Source organism: Artemia franciscana, chromosome 3, assembly GCF_032884065.1.
Source record: "Artemia franciscana chromosome 3, ASM3288406v1, whole genome shotgun sequence".
Taxonomy (NCBI): Eukaryota; Metazoa; Arthropoda; class Branchiopoda; order Anostraca; family Artemiidae; genus Artemia; species Artemia franciscana.
The window spans coordinates 15,996,602-16,023,658 of NC_088865.1; the positions used below are offsets into that span (position 1 = coordinate 15,996,602).

The window sequence follows — 27,057 nt, forward strand, 5'->3', positions numbered from 1 at the left end:
TCAAGGGCAATCATTAGAATCATGAGGTATAGATCTGAATACGGATTGTTTTCCCATGGACCATTATATGTTGCATGTTCAAGAGTCGGTAAACCTGACAATCTATTTATATGCACAGACAATGGGACAGCAAAGAATGTTGTATATTCGCAAGTTTTACGTAGTTAAAAACATATATATATATATATATCTATCTATATTCACAGGTGGGACATAGGGACACAACTACAATGGCGCGTAACTAATATGGCGCGTAACGACTTACGCGCGCGGGGGGGGCTTGGGGGGGCGCGAAGCGCCCCCACCAACTAGGTGTTGGGGTGGCGCGAAGCGCCACCCCAACAGCTAGTATATATATAAAAATAAGTTGTCTGTGTGTGTGTGTGTGTGTCTGTCGAGTGACGTCATGTTTGTGTTTATTCAGGAATGTATTCAGGAATACATTTAGGAACATATTCAGGTATATATTCGAGAAACCAGGAATCTAAAATATATTAGGGAAAAAATTTAGATTTAAAATCTAAATATATTCGGGAATTCAGGAATCTAAAACGTGTTTGTTAATTTATATAAAATAAATACATGATTATCTTACGTGATTTTTTGGGCAAAATGACTGCTCTTTTTCTTTTCACTCGATGTGGCAACTACCGTGGATGCACTGGCAGCAGATTTGTCATCCTTATTACCTTCTTTGTAAAAGTGCTTATAATAAATGTACTCAATAATCAAAGTAATGATAGATAGTGCAATTCCAATGAAAATGATGACGAAAACTCCACCTAAAATGGAAAGCAAGACATACTTATATAGAATTGTCATACAGCTTTTTTTTTCAAAGTCTTACAAACATGTCTATAATGTTTTACAGACATGTAAAAACATGTCTGTAAACATCTGTAACATGTCGTATAATGAAAAGAAGACAACAAAGCGAAGAGACTTTGGGAAAAAAAATTTGTTAAAATTAAAAGAAGTGCTCGGTGACGAAGGGTGGAGTTCAGTAATTGATGAAATGGACCCAGATCAATCCTTAGATAACTTTTATAATATATTGACTGAAAATCTGAAGGGAAAGAGGCATACACCAAGAAAACCATGGGTAAATGCATCGCTTTTGAGGCCTATTAATGAAAAAAATCGCTTATATAAAATTAAAATGAAGTATCCCTATAAGAATCTGTTAGTAGGGATTCTTAGAGAAAATGAAAGAGTGTATTATGAAAATTCATTTAAAAATCCTGATTCTCCCAAAAAACTAAGAATTTGATTAAGGATTAAATTGGAAAAAATAAAAAGTTTATCACATCCTTAGGTATTATTTAATATAAATGATGTAGAAGTTAGAGAGCTGCAAGATGTTGCTAATATGTTTAGTGATTATTCTGCTGGTGTTGGTCAAGCAGTTGTTTCAGCGGGAATACACAAGCAGGATCAAGCAATTGTTACAGGTCGCATAAGGAATATTTACCCCCCCCCCAATGAATGTACGAGCATATTTCTGGTCCCTGTTAGTTTGGCAAAATACATAAGATTATCAAAAATATAAAAAACGTTAATTCAGTGGGAGATGATGAATTATCAACAAATTTGTTAAAGAGTATTGCCAGAGATGTTTTTGAACCACTTATCCACATTTTCAATTTGAGTATCAATTCAGGTATATTTCCTAGTAGATGGAAATTGCCCGAGTAATTCCGTATTATAAACAAGGCGATAAATCTGATGTAAGTAATTATCATCCAATTGCAATTTTATCGCCATTATCTAAAGTGCTTGAAAAATTTTAAAAGAAAGGATTTCTAGTTATTTATATAAAATAAATTTCTTTACCAAATATCAATTTGGATTTAGGGCAAACCGTTCGACAGAACACGCAGTTGCAGCTCTTTTATTAGAAACTAGCTGTTGGGGTGGCGCTTCGCGCCACCCCAACACCTAGTTGGTGGGGGCGCTTCGCGCCCCCCCCAAGCCCCCCCGCGCGCGTAAGTCGTTACGCGCCATAATAGTTACGCGCCATTGTAGTTGTGTCCCTATGTCCCACCTGTGAATATAGATATATATATATATATATGGTTTTAACTACGTAAAACTTGCGAATATACAACATTCTTTGCTGTCCCATTGTCTTTGCATATAAATAGATTGTCAGGTTTACCGACTCTTGAACATGCAACATATAATGGTCCATGGGAAAACAATCTGTATTCAGATCTATACCTCATGATTCTAATGATTGCCCTTGAGCTTTGTTGATGGTGATTGCTAATCGACCATTCCCTGTCCCGGTGTCCTGGTCGTCATTTACATCCCCCTGTTTCCCCCGGTGTCCCCGTTGTAGTTGTGTCCCTGTGTCCCGGTCGTTATTTATATTCCCTGTGTCCCGGTCGTCATTTGTATCCCGGTGTACCGGTCTGTATATACATTCGTTTTTTAGTTTTGTTTTTCTCCTTTATTTTTTTCCTTTTTTTTTCTTTTTTAGTTTATTTAGATTTTTAGATTTTTTAGTTTTTTTATTAGTTTTTAGTTTTTTTTCTTTTTAGTTTTTTTGTAGTTTTTACCTTCTTTTTAGTTTTGTTAATTTTTTTTTTACTTGTGTCCTGGTCGTCATTTATACTCCCTGTGTCCCGGTGCTTTGTTGATTGCTAATCGAACATTCCTTTTGTCCTGGTCGCTTTCTCTTTGAGTGTCGTCATTTATTTTTTTCTTTTTTAGTTCTTTTAGTTTTTACCTTTTTTAGTTTTTTTTTAGTTTTTAGTTTTTTTAGTTTTTTACCTTTTTTTAGTTTTTTTAGTTTTTTTAGTTTTTTAGCTTTTTTATTTTTTTATTAGTTTTTAGTTTTTTTGTAGTTTTTGCCTTTTTTTTAGTTTTTTTAGTTTTTTAGCTTTTTTATTAGTTTTTAGTTTTTTTTGTAGTTTTTGCCTTTTTTTAGTTTTTTTAGTTTTTTAGCTTTTTTATTTTTTTTATTAGTTTTTAGTTTTTTTTGTAGTTTTTGCCTTTTTTTAGTTTTTTCAGTTTTGACGTCACCTGATCCAGTTTTTTCAGGTGACGTCACCTGATCCACGATCCACAGATCCACAGACAACTTATTTTTATATATATAGATAGTTTTTTTTTTTTTTACTTATGTCCTGGTCGTCATTTATACTCCCTGTGTCCCGGTGCTTTGTTGATTGCTAATCGAACATTCCTTTTGTCCTGGTCGCTTTCTCTTTGAGTGTCGTCATTTATTAGTTTTTTCCTTTTTTTTTAGTTTTTTATTGGTTTTTACCTTTATTTTAGCTTATTTTTCAGTTTTTTCCTTTTTTTAGTTTTTTTTTTATTTTTTATTTTTTTTAGTTTTTTACCTTTTTTTGGTTTTTTTAGTTTTTTTAGTTTTTTAGCTTTTTTACTTTTTTTATTAGTTTTTAGTTTTTTTTTGTAGTTTTTGCCTTTTTTTAGTTTTTTCAGTTTTTTTTTTAGTTTTTTTTGTAGTTTTTGCCTTTTTTTAGTTTTTTTAGTTTTTTAGCTTTTTTATTTTTTTATTAGTTTTTAGTTTTTTTGTAGTTTTTGCCTTTTTTAGTTTTTTCAGTTTTGACGTCACCTGATCCAGTTTTTTCAGGTGACGTCACCTGACCCATCCATCCATCCATCCATCCATCCATCCACAGACAACTTATTTTTATATATATAGATAAATGATTGTTTGGATGATGATATCCATGTGGCTATTGTTTTCTATGATATAAAAAAAAAGCATTTGACACTTTAAATCATGAAATTCTTCTTGACAAAATGATAAATTCCGGCATAAGAGGGAAAGGATTACAAATTATTAAATCATACCTGTGCGGACGCAAAATGACAGTAGATGTCGGTGGAAAAATGACTAATTTAAAAAGTCTTATTGATATTTGTGTCCCCCAAGGCTCAGTATTAGGTCCACTTTTATTTTTGATTTATATTAATGATCTTCCACGAGGTTTACATGAGAATATTAGCCATGCAAATTCTATTTGCAGATGATAAAACTAAAGTTAAAACTTTACTTTACATTTTTCTCTAACTATTACACTACCAATTTAGTTTTTACAACGAAAAGAATAAATATCAGTTTTAATCTTTATTTTTAAAATTCTATTAAACTAAACCAAACTGTTTTAAATTTTTCTAGTCTGGATGGCGGTAACTCCACAGTAAGTAGCATTCTAAGAACCTGAGGAAAAGGGCCTAAGACTCTTCAATTATTGGTTTCTTGTGCTCTTTGAGCTTGACCTAAAAGTGGTAAGTAAAAATGGGTTTGTAAAAATAACCTGGTGTACTTTATGAACATTAAAAAGGCTTGGATATATCTATTTCAATAATAGTTAACACTAACAGTCCAAAACTCAGACGGTAGGTTTACATTATTTTCTCATTAGCATTGCCACTAGCTGATTTTTGAAAAATATCATCAGAAAAACAGAGTAAAATAATATTTTGTAGGATTAATCGGCCTTATATCTAAATTACTTTAAAATCTTTCTCTATAAAAGAAATTTTGCAAACAAAAGTAAAGAGCTATTTTAAACCTAAGATGAGTGGAACTGAAGTCATATTGTATTTCAAATGTAAAAAGAACATAAATCACTATCAATAAACAACTGGAATACGCTAGATCGTGAAAATAGTTTACTGGGTGCTTTTTTGTTGTGAGATTTAAGTGAATGTATCTTTTAGTTTTATTTTTTTTTTGCCATTAATCCATGTTAGCACTATGTGTGTCTTTTGGAAAATAAAACAATAATAATAATAATAATAATAATAATAATAATAGATTCTTTTTTAGCAAAATTTTTCTTTTGACGGCCTGCAAGCGGTTTTTCTGTTGTTTTCACTTTGTTTTTGAGATGGTAGTAGCGGTTAGTAGCAGTAGTTAGTAGTAACAGTTTGTAGTAGTAGTTGGTAGTAGTAGTAAGTAGTAGTAGTTATTAGTATCAGTAATTATTACTAGTAATTGTTAGTTGGTACTAGTAGTTAATTGAATTAGTTAGTAATAGAGGCTAATAGGTAGTAGTTAGCAGTAGCTAGTAGTAGTGGTTAGCAGTAGTAGTTAGTAGTAGATACTCTTCGTCCAACGTCTCCCTCAACATTCTGTTTAGTTCTAATCACATAAGAACCATTTAATTGGAGCCTGAGAAAATGCTTGTTTTAAAATAACAATGATAACTATTGAATTTATAACTTGGATCACTGTCCGTGAAAAATTACTCATTATTGAAAACGTGACTCTTTCACTACCCGATCGAAAAATGTGTGCTGATTCCGAATCCAAAAAGTTTGCCACTCTAGCTCTTTCATAAATTTGTTTTTTTTATGGTTGAATTTGAGGGTGAGGGGGAAAATGTCGACTTAGTAAATACCAGCAAGCGTGATTAGATATGTCGTTTCTAAATTCTTTCTTTTGCTGATTAAAATGAAGCTAAATGTTTTTGAAGTCAACAAATTTTTGGGGGGCCTAAAAATTTAAGACAGAGTGAGATCGGGGAAGAGGTTTAGCCTGCAGTTGTATATTAAACTTTGCCAATGGCAAAACATTTGCAGCCTCGTATCTTGATAACAAAGACTAGGTCCAGGTAAAGGCTCGTATACCTGTAAGCTTAGTTTTGTGAAAGTGAGTAAGAATGAGGAGGAGGAGAGGAAGTTGGAGCACATATTTGGCAACAATAAAAAGCATTCTGTCAAACGGTTTTCCTTAGCTGAGACGAAACCAAAAAAACTAGTTCCAAATAAAAGATCAATATACTAAAATATAATATAACGCAGCTATCAATAACGTAAGGCAGATAAAAATCACAGTAACAAAGAGATTCATTGGATAATGGCAACTCTATTCATTTATGCAAAGCTATTAAGAAAAATATCAAAGCTATTTTGTAATAAAAAATCACGTGGAAAAAGTTTCCACAGTTTAGGTAATTTTTAAAGACGGAATTTAATGACTTTCCTTTGAAGGTTTTTCTATCTTGATATAATAACTACTTACTCTCTAGTAGGGTCTGACCGATATGAATTTTCGGGGTCTGGTACTGATACCGATATATCGTTAAAGCACCGGTACCTCACCAATATAACTTGCCGATAAATTCCCCTCCGGAATAAAACCTTAACTTAAAGTTTAAACCTCCCATACTCTGCCCATTTTCATACTCACATGTTTCTTCCTGGTCTATTAGACACCAAAGAACAGCCTCAATAATTAACTGTGGATTCTAAAAATTAGGCCATTGACAAGAGCTGTTTGATTTTCCTTACCTTTTTTGATCTGACTGAAAGAAGCATTAAATATTTATTGAAATTGATTATTCAAAACCCAAGTTTCAACAGCGGTACTTAAAATTTTAATCATTCACATGTTAATGAAAAAACTTTACATTCATATGATATAGTCTCTTACTATCGAATCCATGCTAGGCACACTGTTAGGCTCAATTAGAGATTTAAGTTTGGATTTTAAGAATGCATCCAGTGTGCCAACCAATGCAGACGCACAAGCTAATTTTCCAAGGTTTTGTCAAACGGCGACAACACCTTGGAACTCCCCCTTTCCACCTTAAAACGCCCCCTCTCCTCCTTAGCTGCGCCCCTAACTGGATACCAGGGTTTTAACCGATTGAATCTAGGATCTTTCCCCCACGTTAGTGAACATTAATTAAAAAAGATGTATAGTTTATTGTGTTCCTTTAAGTTTTTTTGGTAGAGGAGGCACATTCTTGAAGCCACTATACATTCAAAACATTGCTGCAGCGGGTGTGTATTGACAAAAATTGGCAATAAATGTTCTTAGGCCGCATTTGACTCACCTAAGCTGCTCGCTCCGCCATGGTCAGAATTAACTGGTGACTCCGGCCCCAAGGACCTGGCAAGCAAAAGTTACCCGAGGAAATTTGATGCCATCTTCTGTAGAAGTTACAGAAAAAATATATGGGTCGATAGCTGATATTTTTTTTTGCGATATCCGATTATGACACTGCCCTACGTAAAATTGGTTTATTTTCGCAAGTTTCCTTCAACAATGGGACGAAATTTAGGTCCCGGGAACCTGATAGATGGAAACGTGAGAGAGCTTTTATCATCGATTATATTTGCGACCTTAGATGGATAGACAAATTGCCAGTGTGGTAAATTGGCTTAGACGGTGATTTTCAGAGTCTAAACCGTAGGTGCAAACTGTCTATTCTCATTCTCTAAAAGCTTCAACAGCCACAGTTGCTGGAGGCGTGAGAGAGAACTCTTACGCGTAAGCATTAGCTACGTTTGGAACTTTGGACGTCTAAACCAATCACCAGCGCATCAAAGTTGCTTAGAAAGGGAATTTGAGTCTGAACCGTAAGTACGAATAGCCTATTCTCGTTCTCTTAAAACAGCAAAAGCCACAATAACAGGAGACGTAAAAGGATGTTTATTATTATTTATTTGTTGGACCCTAGAGGGTTACACGAATCACCAGTGCTTTAAAGTTGCTCCGACGGTGTTTTTAACAGTCTGAACTGTTAGTGCAAACAGCCAATTCTCGTTCTCTAGAAGCTGCAACATCCACAATCACAGGAGACGTGAGAGAATGTTTATTATTAATTATTTTTTGGACCCTAGAGGGATACACCAGTCGTTAGTACTGTAAAGTTGCTCAGACGGTGTTTTTAACAGTCTGAACCGTTAGTATAAACAGCCTATACTTCTTCTCTAAAAGCTACAACAGCCACAATCACAGGAGACGTGAAATAATGTTAATCATTAATTATGTTTGGGATGCTAAAGGGCTAAATGAATTGCCACTGCAGTAAAGTTTCGGAAATTGTGTTTGTAACAGTCTGGACCTTTGGTGTAAACTGCCTTTCCTCGTTCTCTAAAAGCTTGAACAATCAGAAGTGTGGAGCAGTGAAAGAACTCTTATTTTTAAGTACCAATTATGTTTGGGACTTTTGATGGCTAAAAATAATTGTCATTGGGGTAAAGGTGCTTAGATGGTTGTTTTAACATTCTGAACCATAGGTGCAAACGGCCCATTCTCGCTCTCTAAAAGGTGCTAAGCCAAAAGAGGTGGAGTTGCGAGAGAACCCCTATATTTAAACATCAATTAATTTTGGGACCTTAGATAGCTGAACGAATTGCCAGTGCTGTAAAGTTGCATAGACGTTGATTTTAACAGTCTGTTAACCGTAGGTGCAAACTCCCTATTTTTGTTATCTAGAAACTGCAAGGGCCACAATTTTTTGGGGACCATAAGTTAGGTGGCTAGACGAATTACTAGTACGGTAAAGGTGCTTAGATGGTGATTTCTTACAGCATGAACCGTAGGTGCAAACTGCCTAATCTCGTTCTCCAAAACCTTCAAGAGCCACAATTGCTGGAGTCCTGAGAGAACTCATATTGAACTATAAGTTCAAACAGCCTATTCTTCTTCTCTAAAAGCTCAAAAGCCACAATAGCCACGAATTGCAAGAGTAGTGAAGTTGCTTAGACGGTAATTTTAACAGTCTGAACCGTAGGCACAAACTACCTATTCTTGTTCTCTGAAAGCTTTAACAATACTGAAGTTACGTTGAGCAATATTCATCATCCACAATTGCTTGAGTCGTGAGAAAACTATTCTAGAGTCCATTATGTTTGGGACCTTGGATGGCTAAAGAAACTTCCAGTGCCGTAAAATTGCTTGGACGGTGATTTCAACAGTCTAAACCGTATGTGTAAACAACCTATTCTCGCTATTTAAAAGCTTTACAACCACAATTGCTGCAGTTACGAGGAAACTCACATGTTTAAGCATTAATTATATTTGGTATCTTAGGTAACTAAACAAAATTTCAGTGCAGTAAAGTTTCTTAGACGATGATCCTAAATGTTGGAGCTTTGTTGAGCAATGTTCAACATCCGCAATTCCTGGAGTCGCGAGAAAACTAATTTAGTGCCAATTATTTTTGGGACCATGGATGGCTAAAGCAATTTCCAGTACGATAAAGTTGCTTGAATGGTGATTTTAACAATCTGAGCCGTAGTAGTAAGCCACCTAAGTCTTGTTCTCTGAAGTTGAAGCTTTGTTGAGAAATTTTCAACATCCACAACTGATGAAGTCGTGAGAAAACTAATCTATCATCAATTATGTTTGGGAAATTGGATGGCTAAAGGAATTTACGGTAATTTTATCACTCTGAGCCGTAGGTGCAAACTGCCTATTTGTGTTCTCTGAAAGCTTCAACAATATCCACTGTTATTCCAACATCCACAATTGCTGGATTTGTGAGAAAACTAATCTAGCGTAGATTATGTTTGGGAACTTGGATGGCTAAAAAGAATTTCCAGTAATGTGAAGTTGCTTAGATGGTAATTTTAAGTCTGAACCATAGGCGCAAACTGCCTATTCCTTTCGTCTGAAATCTTCAACAATACTGAAGCTTTGTTGAGCAATTTTAAACATCCACTATTGCTGAAGTCTTCTAAATGGAGTTGATGGCTAAACGTATTTCTACCGCGGAAAAGTTGCTTAGATGGTGATTTTAATACTCCGATGTTTAGATGCAAACTTAGTGAGTATTGAAGGCTCGAGTCACCGTAAAAAGTCTTGAGGGGCTGCATTTTAACGTAAATGTTTGATAAGGCTCTATAGCATTCATTTGCAGCCAGTTTTAGGCTGCCATAGGTTAAATTCAACTTGAAAACCTACTTACAACAAAAAAAACCAATTTAACGGGGGGGGATACATCTCATTTCATGAAACAAAGCCAGGTTATCCATGCTTTGCATATAGAAATGATGGGGAAACTGTGTTAAGCACTTGGAAATTTTGAGGGAAGAAATGCAAGAAAAGACCTCCCATCCTACCCATGAGTATTAGGCTGAATGAGCACTAGTCCTTTTCTGGAGAATAATTACTTTGCCCGCCTTGTCTCAACGATTTTGTATTCAAATTAATAGAGACAATTTGCTAAGGGCGTTGTAATTAGCCATGAAGGAAACTTCTTTATTCAGCCAAACCAGAGATAGGATACAGCTAATACATCGCTTCAGAGGCCATGGAAGTAAAAGAGATTTAGTAAAACTATTGTTACTACCAACAGCTAATTAAAAAGCTATTAGGCTATTAAGTGTATTGCTTATACTCTACACCCATATCCATCTATCTGTTGGTAGTGATTGACGCAGCCTAGCGTCAGAGGCGTCAATTCACGAAGGTTTAGGAGGTGGTGACAAAACGTATTTTCAAAATCTATGGAGGGTTAAATTTGTAATTTTTCAATGTTTCCTATTGAAAATACCAAAAAAAGGCATTTTCAATGGAAAAACCACAAAACAGCATAACAACAGTCAAAGCATAAAGCATTTTGCTCGAGTCATATTTACCCATATTTTCGATGGAGATTCCTTCGGTAACAGAAACGTCTGGAGGACATTCTGCTTTATTAGGATTTTCTGTCCACCACTTTTCTTTAAGATCTTCCAAGCGGTAAAGGTTTAACAGCTTTAAGAGACTAAAAAATAAAAATTAACAGTAACCACGAAAAGAAACAAAAGGGCATAACTATTTAACTTGTCCGAAGTTTTCTCATACCAGGAACAATAAAGACTGGTGGTTATTATTCGAGCATGAGAACGCAATTTCAATCCTACTGATTTAAGAAATTTAATTTTAGCAACATTTTTTTATTTTGGAAAAAACCTACAAATTTTCAACATCTGAACTAAAGGATTGATTCATAGTCATCTAAATATCTATTGTCCATGTCTTCATTTTCTTTCTTATTGTCATAAATGACTTTATGAGAATGAAAAGACCGCAAAAAACTGGACGAATTAATTGAGCACCATATAGCACCTTCACTTAGAAAAAGCAATAGAAGTACATTGTCAACTTAAAAAACCAAGAGACAACGGAGAAACGAATAGTTTATTCCTTCTAAAGAATATTGTAAAAATCTGGAAAAATTGAGGTTTTCTCTTGCTCTTTGACTCTTTGTGATCAAATGAAAGACGATTTTTATGTTTCGTTGTGAATAAATCGTGCTAGAAAAACGTTGTTTTAAAACATTTTTTCCGTTGGAAAGGATTTTGTTTATCAAGTTAGCTGGAAAATTTGAAATAAATAAAATTATTGAATATTTGCATCTTATCTGCGAAGACAAAAAGTGGTTACTTTGCCTGAATATTAATACACTTATATTAATTCCAATACCAGATAATTCCTTTTGTCTTTGTAAATATTTGTAATCTTTTTTGTTCATTATTAAAATTTTAGTGCCTCAAAATCAAAACTGGTAATAATCGTTCTTTTTATATTTTCTCCGCTCTTTACCATTTGCTATGGCTCTAAGCTGATTCCCCCAAAAAAATTTCCCATCGTAGACAGTTCCACCCACAAAATGTCCCCCTTCGTGAAAAATTAACTTAGCAGAAAATTCCGCTTTAATCAATTAACGCTGAAAATTCCCCGAACATGAAAAAATTCAGCAAAAGGGCAAGTATGATAAATAAAGAGAATGAAGAAAAAATCTCTAATAGAAGTGCCAAAGAGATACAGGCTAGGAGTAAGAAGAACGACTAGTTGCTTCCCGTAGACTTGGTCTGGCAACGCTCTGTAGTAAATGAAACCAAGCCACCCCTTGAGGTTGAGAACGCGGCCACTAAGCCTCAAGATTAGTAACTCAAGTAACTCAAAGAATAAATATGAAGTGAATACAATAAGATATTCTACACCAAATAATCTACCTGTATTTTTGGAATAGATGTAGAATATTCGGAACCCTTCCTTTTATTCAGCCTTTTTATTTGTCCCTTTTTCCCTTTAAATGCTTAATTTCAAATGCGGGCGGAATTTTCCATGCAATAATTGTCTAAGGGAGGAGCGGGAATTGGCTGTGGTGGGGAATTTTCCATGGATAATTCTCCACAGTCATAATTTTCTGTGGGAATCGCTGCTGTGAGAGTTTTACGTGGGGGGGGGGGTTCCCTGTGGGAAATTTCCCGGGGAAATGGGGAAATTTTCCAGGAAATTTCCCCAGGGGCATTTTTGGGGGAAGCTCTGGGGATTTTCCGTTGAGGAATCAGCTGGACACTCTGTTCTACAGACTTGATCAGATTGGCTTCAAAATTGTTCTATTGTAGGCTAGTATAATTGGATCCTAGTGTTCACAAGAATCTGTTTTTTCTTGCAAATGAAAATGAAATAGTTCTTTATTTTATTCTCTATTCCGATCTCTCTTCTTCCTCTTCTTCTGACCTTTTTATAATCATTTAATTTTTCTATAATCTTATTCTTTTGTGCTTCAAAAAAGGAATGGGTTGCGACCCTGGGTATGCACAATCTCATGTTGTAATTCAGCACTTAAGGCCTAGAGGCTCCCCGCTTCATACAATTTTGAAAAAAAAGGTGGTTTTGAGAGATTTAAATGCTTCTATTCTTTCAGCTTTCATTAGTGGTGGGATTCCCCTTTTTATTATTAAAGTTTATACATCTTGGTATTAGGGACTTGGGATATAATTTTTTTATCTTCTTCTGATTCTTTTTCTGATCCAATTCTATTGGTGGTGGAGAGAGACAAGGTGGAGTTTCAACCTTCATAATTTTAATACATCTTTGGTGGAGCATCTTCGTTCTTTATCTACAACCCTTATCTCTGGGGAGTGGACTATGCCTTTTATTGCATGCGCCTATGATATTATTTTATTGAGTCACGGAGGGTAGTTGCACATTGGATTGATGCTCTGCTTGACCATACGGGGCCAAGGGATCGATCCTCGCTGCGGCAAGGTTAGGCGACAGACGGCTACTCGTCTCTGTAAAAAAAAAGAGCCAACAGTTGAAACCTCGGTTCGACAGCTGATGTGCAAGAAATAGCTCTGGAGGATCTTTATCATTTTTTTTATTATGGAGAAATTCTAGTGGATCTTTGTGTAGGGGGGGGGGGAACCGTGCCTAAGATCTTAAGAATCGTAGTCGTAGAGCAACGTTTTCTAACCCTCCATCAACCTTCAAACAATGTAGATAGATTATTTTTTGGAGGGGGGAAGGGGGTGCCAATATTAATCATTGATCTCCTTACATTTGCAGGGATATTTCTGGACTTCTGGATTTCTGGACAAGTCTGTAATATGGACAATGGGGTTACATTCTTTTGCTTAACTGCACAATTGGTGGTGAAACAACATGAACGACACAATAAAATTTTCCTAGAGAGTGAGGAACAAATTCTACCAAGAGCTTAGTTTTTAGCGAAATTTGAATTGCATTTCACCTCAGTTTCCAAAATGTATACATTTTTTAACGTCTTGATGTTAACGTCAGGGAACATTAAACCTCTGGTCCCCCTGCTTGCGTCATTGGGAAAATCCCCGCGTAAAAGATCTAATATCTCTGTTAGATCTGTTTGTCCATGGTAAAAACCATCGAAATGACGACATTATAGTGCATCTTTCGAATTTCAGACCCACTCCCTCTAAAGAAAAACTTGGAAGGGTACACTTTCTTAGAGACGATTATCATTCTTAAGGTATTTAGATTCAAAATTCAAACTTGAATATAAAAAGTTTGGGACTGAAGAAGGTTGTAGTAGCCTCTCTCAATTTTAAGAGAACCTTTGATCAAATGGTTAGTAGTAACAAACAGTTACTGTCAATAGAAGCCGAGCTCAAAAACCAAGATAGGAACGGAACTCCCCAAAAATGATAGCAGTCTTGATGGATTTTGCGCATCAAAATTAAATATTTAAGAAAACACTGGAAAAGCTATCGCCAGAATATTAAATTCCTTACTTTTCCGCAGAAGGGTGGTCACGCATGTTGCAGTCCGTAGTCCCTAGTCCTGGATTTTTAAAACAGACTTAACTCAAATGGCTGCTTGAAGATCTACCACCCTTTTGAGTAGAAAAAGTTATTACGCCCAGTATCAATGTGCAAACAGGATCAAAAAGTATCGAGAAAATTGTTTTTGAATGTTGAGAAAGTTATTGCAGTTCGTCCCTAAACATAAATAAACTCCACAAAAATGTCAGTATTAGTCGCATCCAATGAAGGTAACGGGTATACGTTTTTCAGGACATTTTTCTTCAAGATTTCTTGAGTTGTTATGTAATAGGTAAAGATTTACATATATTAAGGTTGATGTATTCTCATGTCACTTGGTCAGAGCCCGCCAGCCAAGTGGAGAATCCCCGGTCGTAACTGAAGATAGCACGCACGTGGGATGTTATGTACTTACACCTATATGGTACGTAATAGGAGATTGTTTACTTATGGTAAAGATGGCATATTCCCAGATAAGATGTTAAAGCTCAGGGACTGTGGGGAATCCCACGTTGTGACGGGGGATAGCACACACGTGGGGTGTTACAAAATGATAATGCACAAGTGTGGAGTTACTGAATACTTTTTCATTGTCTTTTTTTCTCAGGAAACCATTATAATCTAAGGATTTTAGTCATTTTTAGGAATCGAAAGAGATTTCCCCTCAATGGAAGTAAGTGCTAGAGAGCTGAACAAAGAAAGCCTTCGTAATATTTTGATTAGGCAAATACTTTCTACATGAAAACCTATTCCACGCACGGCGGAATTCCCTGCCCGCTTTCTAAAACTATTAAATGGATCCCATGTTTCCAACCTCTTCCATATGAGAGCACATAAGCATCCCAATGCCTCGTTTCCATTGCTCTATTAGATGAGCCTGCCTGTTATATTCCATGAATTTAAATCTTTGTAATAGGAAAATCAAATTTTGAAAAATTAAACATCCAAACGATAGAAAAGAGATACATTTTTGCATTTGGTTATTTCTGAGAGCTTTTAATGAAAATGCCAGGATTCTTGGAAAGCAAGCAATTCCAAGGGGGGGGGTGTTATTAGAGGTAAATTTATGCCATATTAGGAGAAACTTCTGAGAGGCCTTAATGAAAATGCCTCGTTTCTATTGCTCTATTAGATGCAACTGCCTGTTACATTCTATTTTGATACTTGCAAACTCATATTCTGAAAAAAAGAAACACCTAAATGATGAAAAAAGAGACACATTTTTGTATTCAATTAATTCTGAGAAGTTTTAATCAAACAGCCGACTTTTTGTGTGTCAAGACGATACATATTCACGCAACCGTGACGATTTGTGGCTGGCCAACCATAACAACCAATTCCAGAGGGGGAGGGTTTATATTAGAGGTAAATTTAAGCCGTATTAAGAGATATTTCTGAGAGATCTTAATGAAAATCCATCGTTTCTGTTGCTCTATTAGATGCACCTGCCTGTTACATTCCATTAATTTAAATTTTGATCCTAGCAAAGTCATATTTTGAAAATTGAAACACGCAAACGATAAAAAATAGATGTATTTTTGCTTTCGGTTTTAATGAAAATGCCGTGTTTCTTTCAGCCAAGACTATGTGTATTAACGCCACCGTGTTAAGGTGTGGCTGGCCCATCCTAGCAAGCAATTCCAGATGGAGAAGGTAGCTATTCGAGCTATATTTAGCCATTTTAAAAGACTCAGAAAACACCTCGTTTATATCGCTCTATTAGATGCACTTGCCTGTTACATTCCATTTTCAAATCTTGGTACCAGCAAAATCATATTTTGAAAAATGAAACAGGCAAACGATGAAAAAGATGCATTTTTGTGTTCGGTTATTTCTGAGAGCTTTTGATGACTATGTCACGTTTCTTTATGCCAAGGCAATACATATTCACGCCACTGTGAAAATATGTGGCTGGCCCAACTTAGAAAGGAATTCCAAAGAGGGTGGGGTTTATTAGAGTTAAATTTAAGCCATATTAAGAAATATTTCTGAGAGGTCTTAATAAAAATCCCTCATTTTTATTGCCCTATTTGATGCACTTGACTGTTACAATCAATTAGTTGAAATCTTGATACTCGCAAAATCACATTCTGGAAAATAAAATACTAAAACGATGAAAAAAGAGACACATTTTTTGTATTCAGTTATTTCTAAGAGGTTTCAATGAAAATACCCTGTTTCTTTGAGTTGCATATTCATGAGACTGTGACAATTTGCATTTAGTTATTTCTGAGGGGTTTTAATGAAAATGCCAGATTTTTTTTAGCCAAGACTAAGCATATTCTTGCCGCCCTAACAATATGTGGCTGGCCTACCCTAGCAAGCGATTCTAGAGGCAGAGGGTTGTTAATAGAGGTAAAATTAAGCTATATTAAGAGATATTTTGGAGAGATCTTAATGAAAATCCATCGTTTCTATTGCTCTACTAGATGCACTTGCATGTTACATTCAATTAATTTAAATCTTGATAATCGCAAATCACATTTTGAAAAATGAAACACGCAAACGATGAAAACGAGACAAATTTTTTGTATTCAGTTATTTCTAAGAGGTTTTAATGAAAATACCCTGTTTCTTTGAGCCAAGACTTGCATATTCACGAGACTGTGACAATATGTAGTTGGCCTTGATAGCAAGTAATTTGAGGGTGGGAAGGGATATTATTAGAGGTAAATTTAATTCCTATTAAGAGTTATTTCCGAAAGTTCTTAACGAAAAACCTTTGTTTCCATTTCTCGGTTAGATACACTTCCAGTTACATTCACTTAATTTAAATCGTGAAACTAGCAAAATCAAAATTTCAAAAATGAAACACACAAACGATAAATAAAGAGATACAATTTTGCATTCGATTATTTCTGAGAGGTTTTAAGTTAAAAGCCGACTCTCTTTGAGCCAAGACGATGCGTATTTACGCAAAGATGACGATTTGTGGCTGGCTCATCATAGCAAGTAATTCTAGAGGGGGAGAGTTTTTATTAGAGATAAATTTAAGCAAAATTAAGAGCTATTTCTGAGAGGTCTTAATGAAAATCCCTTCTTTCTTTTGCTCTGTTAGATACACCTGCCTGCTACACTGAATTAATTTAAGCTTTGATACTCGCAAAACCACATTTTGAAAAATGTAACACGGAAACGATAAAGTAGACACATTTCTGCATTCGGTTATTTCTGAGAGATTTTAATGAAAATGCCCTGTTTTTTTAAGCCAAGGCTATGGATTTTCCCACCACCGTGACAATATGTGGCTGGTCCCTAATAGCAAGCAATGTTAAAGGGGGAGGGTTGTTATTACAGGTAAGTTTCAGCCATATCAATAAATCTAAATATTGATACTCACAAAATCACAGTTTGAGAAATGGAATACGCCAACGATGAAGAAAGAAAAATATTTTTGTAATCAATCATTTTTGACAGCTTTGAATGAAAAATGCAATGTTCTTTTGAGCTAAGAGTATGCAGGTTCATGGCAATGAGACAGTATGTGTCTGGCCCGCCCTAGCAAGCAATTTCAGAGGGGGAGGGTTGCTATTAGAAGTAAACTTAAATCGTGATACTTGCAAAATGATATTTTGAAAAATGTGACAAGCGAACGATGAAAGAAGAGACAAATTTTTGCATCTGTTTATTTCTAAGAAGTTTTAAAGAAAATGCCAGATTTCTTTGAACCAAGACTTGTATATTCAAGACACCGTGACAATATATAGCTGGCCCATCCTAAAAAATAATTCCAGTGGGGATGTGTTGTTATTAGAAGTAAATATAAGTCATATTACAAGATATTTCTGACAACTATTAATGATAATTCCCCGTTTCTATTGCTCACATAAATCATATTTTTGAAAAATGTGATTGTGCGAGTATCAAGGTTTAAATCAATTAAATTTAACAGCCAGGTGCATAATATTGCTCTAATAGATTATTAATAGAGCAATAGAAACGAGGAATTTACATTAAAACCTCTCAGAAATATCTCTTAATATGGCTTAAATTAACCTCTAATAACAAATTTCCCTCTCTGGGATGAATTGCTAGTATAGGCCAGCCACATATTGTCCCGATGGCGTGAACATACATAGTGTAGGCTCATAGAGACGTTGCATTTTCATTAAAAGCTATCAGAAAAACAGATTGCAAAAATGTATCTCTTTTTTAATCGTCTGGATGTTTCATTTTCTAAATAGGATTTTTCAAGTATTAAGATCAAAACTAATTGAATGTAACAAGCACGTGCATCTAATAGAGCAATAGAAACTAGGTACTTTCATTAATACCTCTCAATAATATCTCTTAATAAGGCCTATACTAACCTCTAACAACAAGCCCCGCTCTGGAACTCTTTGCTAGGGTGGGCCAGCCACTTACTGTCACGGTGGCGTGAATATACATAGTCTCAGCTCAAAGAAACGCGACATTTTCATTAAAACCTCTCAAAAATAACTGAATAAGGATGTGTGTCTTTTTTCATCGTTTGCTTGCTCCATTTTTGAAAATCCGGCTTTACTAGTACTTAGATAAGAATGAATTGAATATAACAGGCAGGTGCGCCTAGTAGAGTAATAAGAACAAGGTATTTTTATTAAGGCTTCTCAGTAAAATACCTTAATATGGCTTAAATTTACCTCTAATAACACCTGTCTCCCTCTAGAATTGCTTTCAGGGTGAGCTAGCCATATGTTTTCACGGTGGTGTGAATTTGCATAGTCTTGACTCAAAGAAACAGGACATTTTCATTAAAGACTCTCAAAAACATACGAATGCAAAAAAGTGTCTCTATTTCATCGTTTGACTGTTTCATTTTTTCAAAATAGGATGTTGCCAATATCAAGGTCTAAATTAATGGAATTAAACAGGCAGATGCATCTATTGGAGCGTAAGAAACGATGTTCTTTCATTAAAACCTCTCAGAAATATCTTTTAATATGACTAAAAGTTATCTCTGATAACAACCCTCTCCCTCTGAAATTGCTTTCTAGGGTTGTCCAGCCACATAATTTCACAGTGGCGTAAATAAGCATATTCTAGGCTTAGAGGAATGTCGCGTTTTCATTAAAACCTATCAGAAATCATCGAATGCAAAAATATGTCTTTTTTTATCGTTTGCGTTTCTCGTTTTCCAAAATTTGATTTTCAAGATTTAGATTTATTAAACATAACAGGCAGGTGCATCCAATATAGCAATGGCAACGAAGCATTATGATTAAGAAGTCTCAGACTTATCTCTTAATATGGCTCCAATTTACCTCTAGTATCAACCCTTTCCCTTTGGAATTGCTTACTAGGGTGGGCCTGCCACATATTTTCACGGTGGCGTAAATATGCATAGTCTTGGCTGTTTGACGTTTGACTGTTTCATTTTTAAAAAAAGTGATTTTTCTAGTATCAAGATTTAAATTAATGGAATAAAACAGGCAGAGTATCTATTAGAGCGATAGAAACGAGGCATTTTCATTAAAACTTCTCAGAAAAATCTTTTAATATGGAATAAATTAACCTCTAAGAAAAACCCTTTCCCTCTAGAATTGCTTACTGGGGTGGGCCAACCAATTATTGCCATGGTGGCATGAACATGCATAATTTTGGCTAAAAAACGTGGCATTTTCATTAAAAGCTCTCAGAAATAACCGAATCCAAAAAATGTATCTCTTTTTCATCGTTTGCGTGTTTCATTTCTCAAAATGTGATTTTGTTAGTAATTAAGATTTAAGTAATTTGAAGGTAACAGGCAGTTGCTTCCAATATAGCAATGGAAACAAAGCATTTTCATGAAGATGTCTCAGAAACATAATATGGCTTAATTTTCCTCTAATAACAACCTTCCCTTCTGGAATTGTTTGCGGTGTTGCGCCAAACACATATTGTCTCGGTGGCCTGAAAAATTAACAGTCTTGAATCAAAGAAACGTGGCATTTTCACTAAAAGCTGTCAAAAATAACCGATACAAAAATCTGTAGCTTATTCATCGTTTGCGTGTTTCATTTCTCAAAATATGATTTTTAGTGTCAGGATTTAAATTAATTGAATGTAACTGGCAGGTGCATCCAATATAGCAATAAAAACGAAGCATTTATATAAAGACTTCTCAGAAATATCTCGTAATATGCCTTAAATTCACCTCTAATAACAATGTTTCCCCTCTAGAATTGTTTGCTAGGGTGGGCAAGCTACAAACTGTCTCGGTGGCGTGAATGTGAATTGTCTTGGTTCAAAAAAACTTGGAATTTCCATTAGAAGCTTTCAGAAATAGCCGTATGCCAAAATATGTCTCTTTTTTCATCGTTTACGTGTTCCGTTTTTCAAAATGTGATTTTATTAGAATCAAGATTTAAATTTATTGTATATAACAGACAGGTGCATCTAATAGAGAAATAGAAACGAGTCATTTTCTTTAAGACCTCTCAGAAAATTCTCTTAATATGGCTTAAATTTACATCTAATAACAACCCTAGCTATCTGGAATTGCTTGCTAGGATAGGCCAGCCACATATTGTCACGGTGGCGTGAATATGCGTAGTCTCGGCAAAGAGAAGCTCGGCTCTTTCATTAAAACCTTAAGGAAATAATCAAATGCAAAAATCTGCCTCTTTTTTCATCGTTTGTGTGTTTCATTTTTCAAAATTTGATTTTGCTAGTATCAAGATGTAAACAAAGTGAATTTAACAGGCAGGTACATCTAATGGGGCAATACGAGCGAAGCATTTTCATAAAGAACTCTCAGAAGTATCTCTTAACATGGCTTAAAGTTACCTCTAATAACAACCTTCCCCCTCTTGAATTGCTTGCTAGGGTAGGCCAGCCACATATTGTCACCCTGGAGTGAGTAGACATAGTCCTGGCTCAAAGAAACAGAGACTTTTAATTAAAACTTCTCAAAAATGATCAAATGCAAAAATTTTTCTCCTTTTTCATCCTTCCCGTGTTTCATTTTTAAAAATGTGATTATGTTTGTATCAAGATTTAATTTAATGGATTTTAACAGGCAGATGCATTTAATATAGCAATAGAAACGAGGGTTTTGCGTTTGATCTTCTCGGAAATATCTTTTAATATGGCTTAAACTTACCTCTATTAACAAACCTCTCCCTCTTGAATAGCCTTCTAGGGTGGGCCAGCCACATATTGTTACGGTGGCTCGAGTATGCATAGTCTTGGCCCAAAGAAACGAAATATTTTTATTAAAAGCTCTCAGAAATAACCGAACACAAAAATCTGTCTGTTTTTTCATCTTTTGCGTATTCGTTTTTTTCACAATTTGATTTTGAAAGTATCAAGATTTAATTAATTCAATGTAACAGGCAAGTGAATCTAATAGCACAAAAGAAACGAGGGATTTGATTAAGACTTCTAAGAAATGTCTCATAATATGGCTCAAATTTACCTCTAATAACATCCCTTCCCTGCTGGAATAGCTTGCTAGGGTGGTTGAGCCCCGTATTTTCACGGTGTCCTCAACATGCATAGTCTTGGCTCAAAGAAACGTGGCATTTTCATTAAAAGCCCTCAGAAATAACCGAACGCAAAAATGTGTCTCTTCTTTCATCGATTTTGTTTTTCATTTTTCAAAATATGATTTGTTAATATCAAGAATTAAATTGATTGAATATAATAGGTAGATGTATCTATGGGAGCAATAAAAGTGAGGCATTTTTATACAGACTTCTCAAAAATATCTCTTAACATTGTTTAAATTTACCTCTAATAACAACTCTTTCCATCTGGAATCGCTGCCTAGGGTGGGCCAGCCACATATTGTCACGGTGGCATAATTATTCATAGTCTTGGCTCAAAGAAACGTGGTATTTTATTTAAAATCTTTCAGAAATAACCAAACGCAAAAGTTTATCTCTTTTTTCATCGTTTGCGTGTTTCATTTCTCAAAACGTGATTTCCTTAGCATCAAGATTTACATTAACGGAATGTAACTGGCAGGTGCATCTCATAGAGCAATGGAAACGAGGCATTTTCAGTAGACCTCTTAGAAATATCTCTTAATATGGCTTAATTTTACCTCTAAAAACAATCCTTACACTCTGAAATTGCTTACTAGGTATGATCAGCCACATATTGTCACTGTAGCATGAATATGCATAGTCCTGGCTAAAAAAACGTGCCATTTCATTAATAGCTCCTAGAAATAGCCGAATGCAAAACGGTGTGTTTTCACATTGTTTGCGTGTTTCTTTTTCAAAATGTGATTTTACATTATCAAGATTTAAATTAATGGAATGTAACAGGCAGATGCATCAAACAGGGCAATAGAAACGAGGTCTTGGGATGATTTTGCGCTCTCTTGTGGAAAGGGTTGGAAACAGGCAATATATTTCTTTGTTCTAGAAAGCGGGCAGGGAATTATCCCGTGCGTCAAATAGGTCATCAAGTAATAAGTATTCGGAGAATCAAAATATTTGGGAGGCTTTCGTTGTTCAGCTGTTTAGCGGTCCATCAAATTCAGGGGAATCTCTTTCGATTCCTAAAGGGGACAAAAATTCTTAGACTATAAGGGTCCCCTGAGAAAAAAAAATAAAATCCTGAGAAAAAATATCTGAAAGTATCACTTAACTTCACACATGTGCATTGCCATTACGTAAAACCTCACATTTCCTAACCCCGGCTACCACCGTGGATTCTCTAAGGACCCTGACCTCTAACATGTCATTTGAGAATGCGTCATCCTAATCATTAGTAAACAATCTCCTATTGCGTAACATACAGGTGAAGGTACGTTCCATCCCACGTACGTGCTATCCTCAGTTACAACTGGGGATTCCTTTCTTGACTGGCGGGTCCTGACCTCTAACAAGTCATGTGAGAATGTATTAACCTCAGCATAAGTAAAAGTTCCCCTTGTACTAAACAACCGGAGAAATATTGATGAAAATAGTCTTGAAGAAAAATGTCTTAAAAACATCTTGTAGTGTCTTGAAATGTCTTGAAAAACATCTTAAAGAATGCCTTGAAGAAAACACTCCCTGTGATGTAATGAATACGTTTGCATTTTGATTTATTATTGCTCTGAACTCTAACAAGTCCTATTATGTAATACTCAAAGAAAACATTCCCTATCATGTAACGTCCAAAGAAATCCTGAAGTGAAGAAGCCCTGGCCCACATAAGTTTTTTAAACAACCAAAGAAAAAACACTCCCTGTTATGTAGTACGCACCTGCATCTTGAAAAAAACATTCTCTATTACGTAACATACAGGTGTACTATACCGTTACAGATCCACTATAATATTGGGTAAGACCCAGATGCGCGTAATTACGTCTTGAGGGACTAGTAGCTTCACTTGTACACCCCTTTTGGGTCCATTTAAAATCACTATAGGAATACTACTATCTTTACATTAATTTGTTTAATTTTTTTTTACCCAATGGAAATTTGGGACGAACAAAAAGTGTCACTCCTCAGCCTATGCAACATACTTGTACATTTATAGAACTAATGCAAATAAACCGACTGGTCGTTTTTACCATCATATGTAGGGTTAGGCCGTTGCAAACCAAGCGTTTTACTGAAATTACAGAAAGTGAAAGGCTTTCGTACATCGTAAATATAAAAGGCTTTTCAGATATTTTTTAACAATGGGAAAATTCTAAGATTTTTCGTTTTATGGTTCGTAGCTGCTTAATTTGGTTTGATTTCTGCAAAAATAACTCAAATTTAACGACTAGCTTTCTTGTTATTTTGTTCTTCACATCCTTGATTATATTGTAGAAAAGTCCGAAGTGAAGCTGTCTTGGTACTGCTAAGACTCTGCACTACCTTCAGAAGTTTGCGCAAATTGAAATTTTTTATACTATAGACAGAAAGAACTGAATTTCAGTAGTTTACGATGGTATATTTGTCAATGGTTTTGAGCAACGGAAAAGCATCTTTATGCAGTTTAAAAATTCTTATTGTTAGCTACTGAAACAACGGTTGGGAATCCAATGGGTTAGCTACGGTTTGCGAATCCAATGAGTCTTATACGCAGGTTTTGTGTCTTAAGTAGAGCAGTAGCTTTGATTTGTCCCATAAATAAAGATGGGTATCATCAGTCGATCTATAATACTCTTGCTTCTACTACTACTCGACTCACCGCAGCACCAGGCCGCCTGAGACCAAAAAAGACACGCATACTCCTCCTCCATCGCAAACTATTCAGAGCCTCCCTCTTTGCACCCTCCCAAGAAGTTCCCAATTCCTTTAAATCTTTCTTTATGACATCCTCCCAACCCAGACGAGGACGACCTTGTTTCCGTTTACCCTAGACGGTTGGCCAAAATGGACAATCTTTGGTAATCGGTCATCATTCATCGGCAAAACGTGCCTAACCATCTCAACCTCTCTTTCATTATAGCCCAAGAAAGCGGGACTGAACCACACTTTTCGTAAGGACTACTGTTTGAAATACGATCAGTCAGCCTGGTACTTAGAACAACCTGTAGGCAATTTCTCTGGAAAACATCTAGTAAATCTTCATCCGCTTTTCGGAGCGCCCATGATTCAGAGTCATATTTTTGCTCGTTTTAAGTTTCAGTTTTCCTCTTTAGTCCTATTAGAGACACTTTGGTGGCTGCAGATTTTGGTGCCATCACCAGTATCTCTCCCTAAAGATTTTTCAAAACTAACGAATTAAATTTGAGTAACTAAGAGTTGAAGTTTGTACAAGTAAATAAACTGATCTTAACCGTTGGTGATGATTTCAAAATTATTTTAGTATTTTGCAGCATTTCGGTACTATTTTATGAGCCAATTTACATATTCTAAGGATTGCAGCACAAACTGCTTTATAAAATATCTTTTTTAAAGCCTCCAATAGAGGTTCCCTCAGTAGTCAAACTGTAGTTTCATATTTCTTTTAAGTTATTGGACAATTTTATCGTATTGAAGTAATTTGTAATATAGGTCATTCCATCGAATTAATTCTCTAATTTGTAAAGCTGAATCACATTAAGTATTTTTTATTTGTTCTTACGCCTCATTTAGTTGGTCCTTCAAAAGTGAGCCGTCCTGGACGGCAAGAGCATATGATCTCCTACTGAATTCTTCACCAACCATCATCAAGTCACAGTTCGTCAAAACTAGATAACGAATAATAGCTCCATCACCTAAAATAGCAAAAACTAAGCTTCAAAAATGGATCCAATACTTGAAAATATATTACTAAAAACAAACAAAAATTCAACCTTAACCTAATTACTTCATATTCTTTTTTAAAATTAATCCAATCTACATCCTGTTCCCTTTTTTTAAACATGACATCACTGAAGCAGCAAATTCACCCGATTCTTAAACGTGATTAAATAAAAAAAACTAGTTTTTTTTAACTGAAAGTAAGGAGCGACATAAAAACTTAAAACGAACAGAAATTACTCCGTATATGAAATGAGTTTTCCCCTCCGCAATCCCTTTCTCTTTACGCTAAAGTTTTTAATTGTTCTAAAAATTCGAATTGTGGCAGAGTCAAACTTTAGCGTAAAGAGCGAGGGATTGCGGAGGGGAAAACCCATTTCATATACGTAGTAATTTCTGTTCGTTTGATCCGATTTTTCGGTTACTTAAAAAGGCAACTAGAACTTTTAATTTTTAACGAACGTTTTTATTAGTAAAAAATATACGTAACTTAAGAATTAACTTACGTAACGAACTTTTATATTCTTATATTTTTATTATGTATATGAGGGGTTGGTCCCCTCGTTAATACCTCGCTCTTTATACTAAATCTTAAGTTTTGTCTCAATTCTTTAAGAATGACCCCTGAATCAGAAAGGCCGTAGAATAAGTAGTTAAAATTGCTAAAAATACTTTGGCATAAAGGTAAAAAAAAAAGGTAAAGGATACGGCATTAGACTTTACAGTCCATACCGGCGGTGCTGATCTCCGTTTCTTGGCCCTTCAGCCAGGAAGTGCAATGGGGGGTTGGGGGCCAACCATCCTGTGCTTTCGCACACCCTTCCTGTTTACCTTCCCTAGATTTCTCCAGGTACACATTTAGAGCTGGGTCGACTCTGGCTAAGCTTACAGAGTCACGCCACTGACCCCCGTCCCAAACTGAAGAATTGGGTTAAAATAAAAAAAACTTAAAATCACGCAACATACACTTTCAAGCTGCAGAAAATTTTCGATGAATCTGCGAAGGAACCTAAGTGAAGAAGTTAGATGGTGCCTTTTTTTATATTTGACATCAGCACCAGTTTCCACTCTAATAAGTTTTCTCTGGTCTTAGGATTCTACTATAGTACTGCTCAAACTGATCACATCTTCCAGTCACCTAAAATTGAAGCTTTGGCCCACATAGTTTCTACATTATAACAACTCAAAACTGCTACTTGGCCACCTCCTCAAAACACTCGAAGATTTGAAGTATTCCTCAATGTTGTGCCAGTGGATTGTATGCCCTTCACGATGCTGGGTCTTCAATTATTAAAGGAAAATACTCTGATTTAGCTATAAGACGGTAGTTTGACAGTAATGATAATACTATATCCTATTGGATAGTGTTTATAATCACTTATTATTAGAGTCTCCCTTCCTTGCAAAAGTTTTAACTCACCTAAAAAAGCAAATCCTCCCCCATCAGAGGTAGTATTTCGAACTCGATCTAGAGCTTCGCTAATTGATGCTGGTAGTTGAGTGTCCTCCATGATCTGCAGCATTTTAGTGTATTTGTCACTCACGGGATAGTCCCAAACAGCTAGCTTAGACCTTTCAAATTCTGGGATATTATCGTCTAGACTCAATTCTTTCCATATCCTAAAAAAAAGTTTTGCATTCAAGTACATTTCAACTGACTCAGTTAAAATCGCTTAATAGAAATGACCAATCAGAAAGTAGCTTAGATTTCAGTGGTCCTACAAAAAAACTACAAGAAGGGGTGTCTCATATTACTGCTTGATACCTGAGATTTGGAATTGGAGGCTGATGGGAAATTATAGTAGGGACTTTTTGTGATTTAGGTTTTGTTGCAGTGCATAATGAGCACTACAAATCGCAAAATAATATGGATTGTCCTTCATACACTCTTTAGTCACTATTGTCTCAGGTAGATCATATGATTTATTCCTTTTTAGAAAAAATTCAAAAATTCAGATTAATTGTGAGACAACACAAACAAAGTAAGCACACACCTTACTAATTCACTCGAATAAACTTATTCCAACTCTTGAATTACAGTTACGATACACGGGGATTTCATTTTGAACGGCATATACATAGCGGTGTTTAAATGGGGTCTCCGGCCTTAAATCAAGGAGACACACTCGTGCCTCTATAAAGAGGCGAC

General features: G+C 35.4%; 1 protein-coding gene across 1 annotated transcript in view; it reads right to left on the minus strand.

Moving 5' to 3' along the window:
* LOC136024940 (ionotropic receptor 25a-like) overlaps positions 1-27,057 on the minus strand; it is a 126,732-nt gene that overhangs the window by 1,992 nt on the left and 97,683 nt on the right. The window contains exons 15-18 of the mRNA XM_065700533.1: positions 26,329-26,528; positions 24,751-24,883; positions 10,357-10,484; positions 596-782 (exon numbers count right to left, since the gene is read on the minus strand). Coding sequence (XP_065556605.1) covers positions 596-782; positions 10,357-10,484; positions 24,751-24,883; positions 26,329-26,528 — 648 coding nt within the window. The remainder of the gene's footprint in view (positions 1-595; positions 783-10,356; positions 10,485-24,750; positions 24,884-26,328; positions 26,529-27,057) is intronic.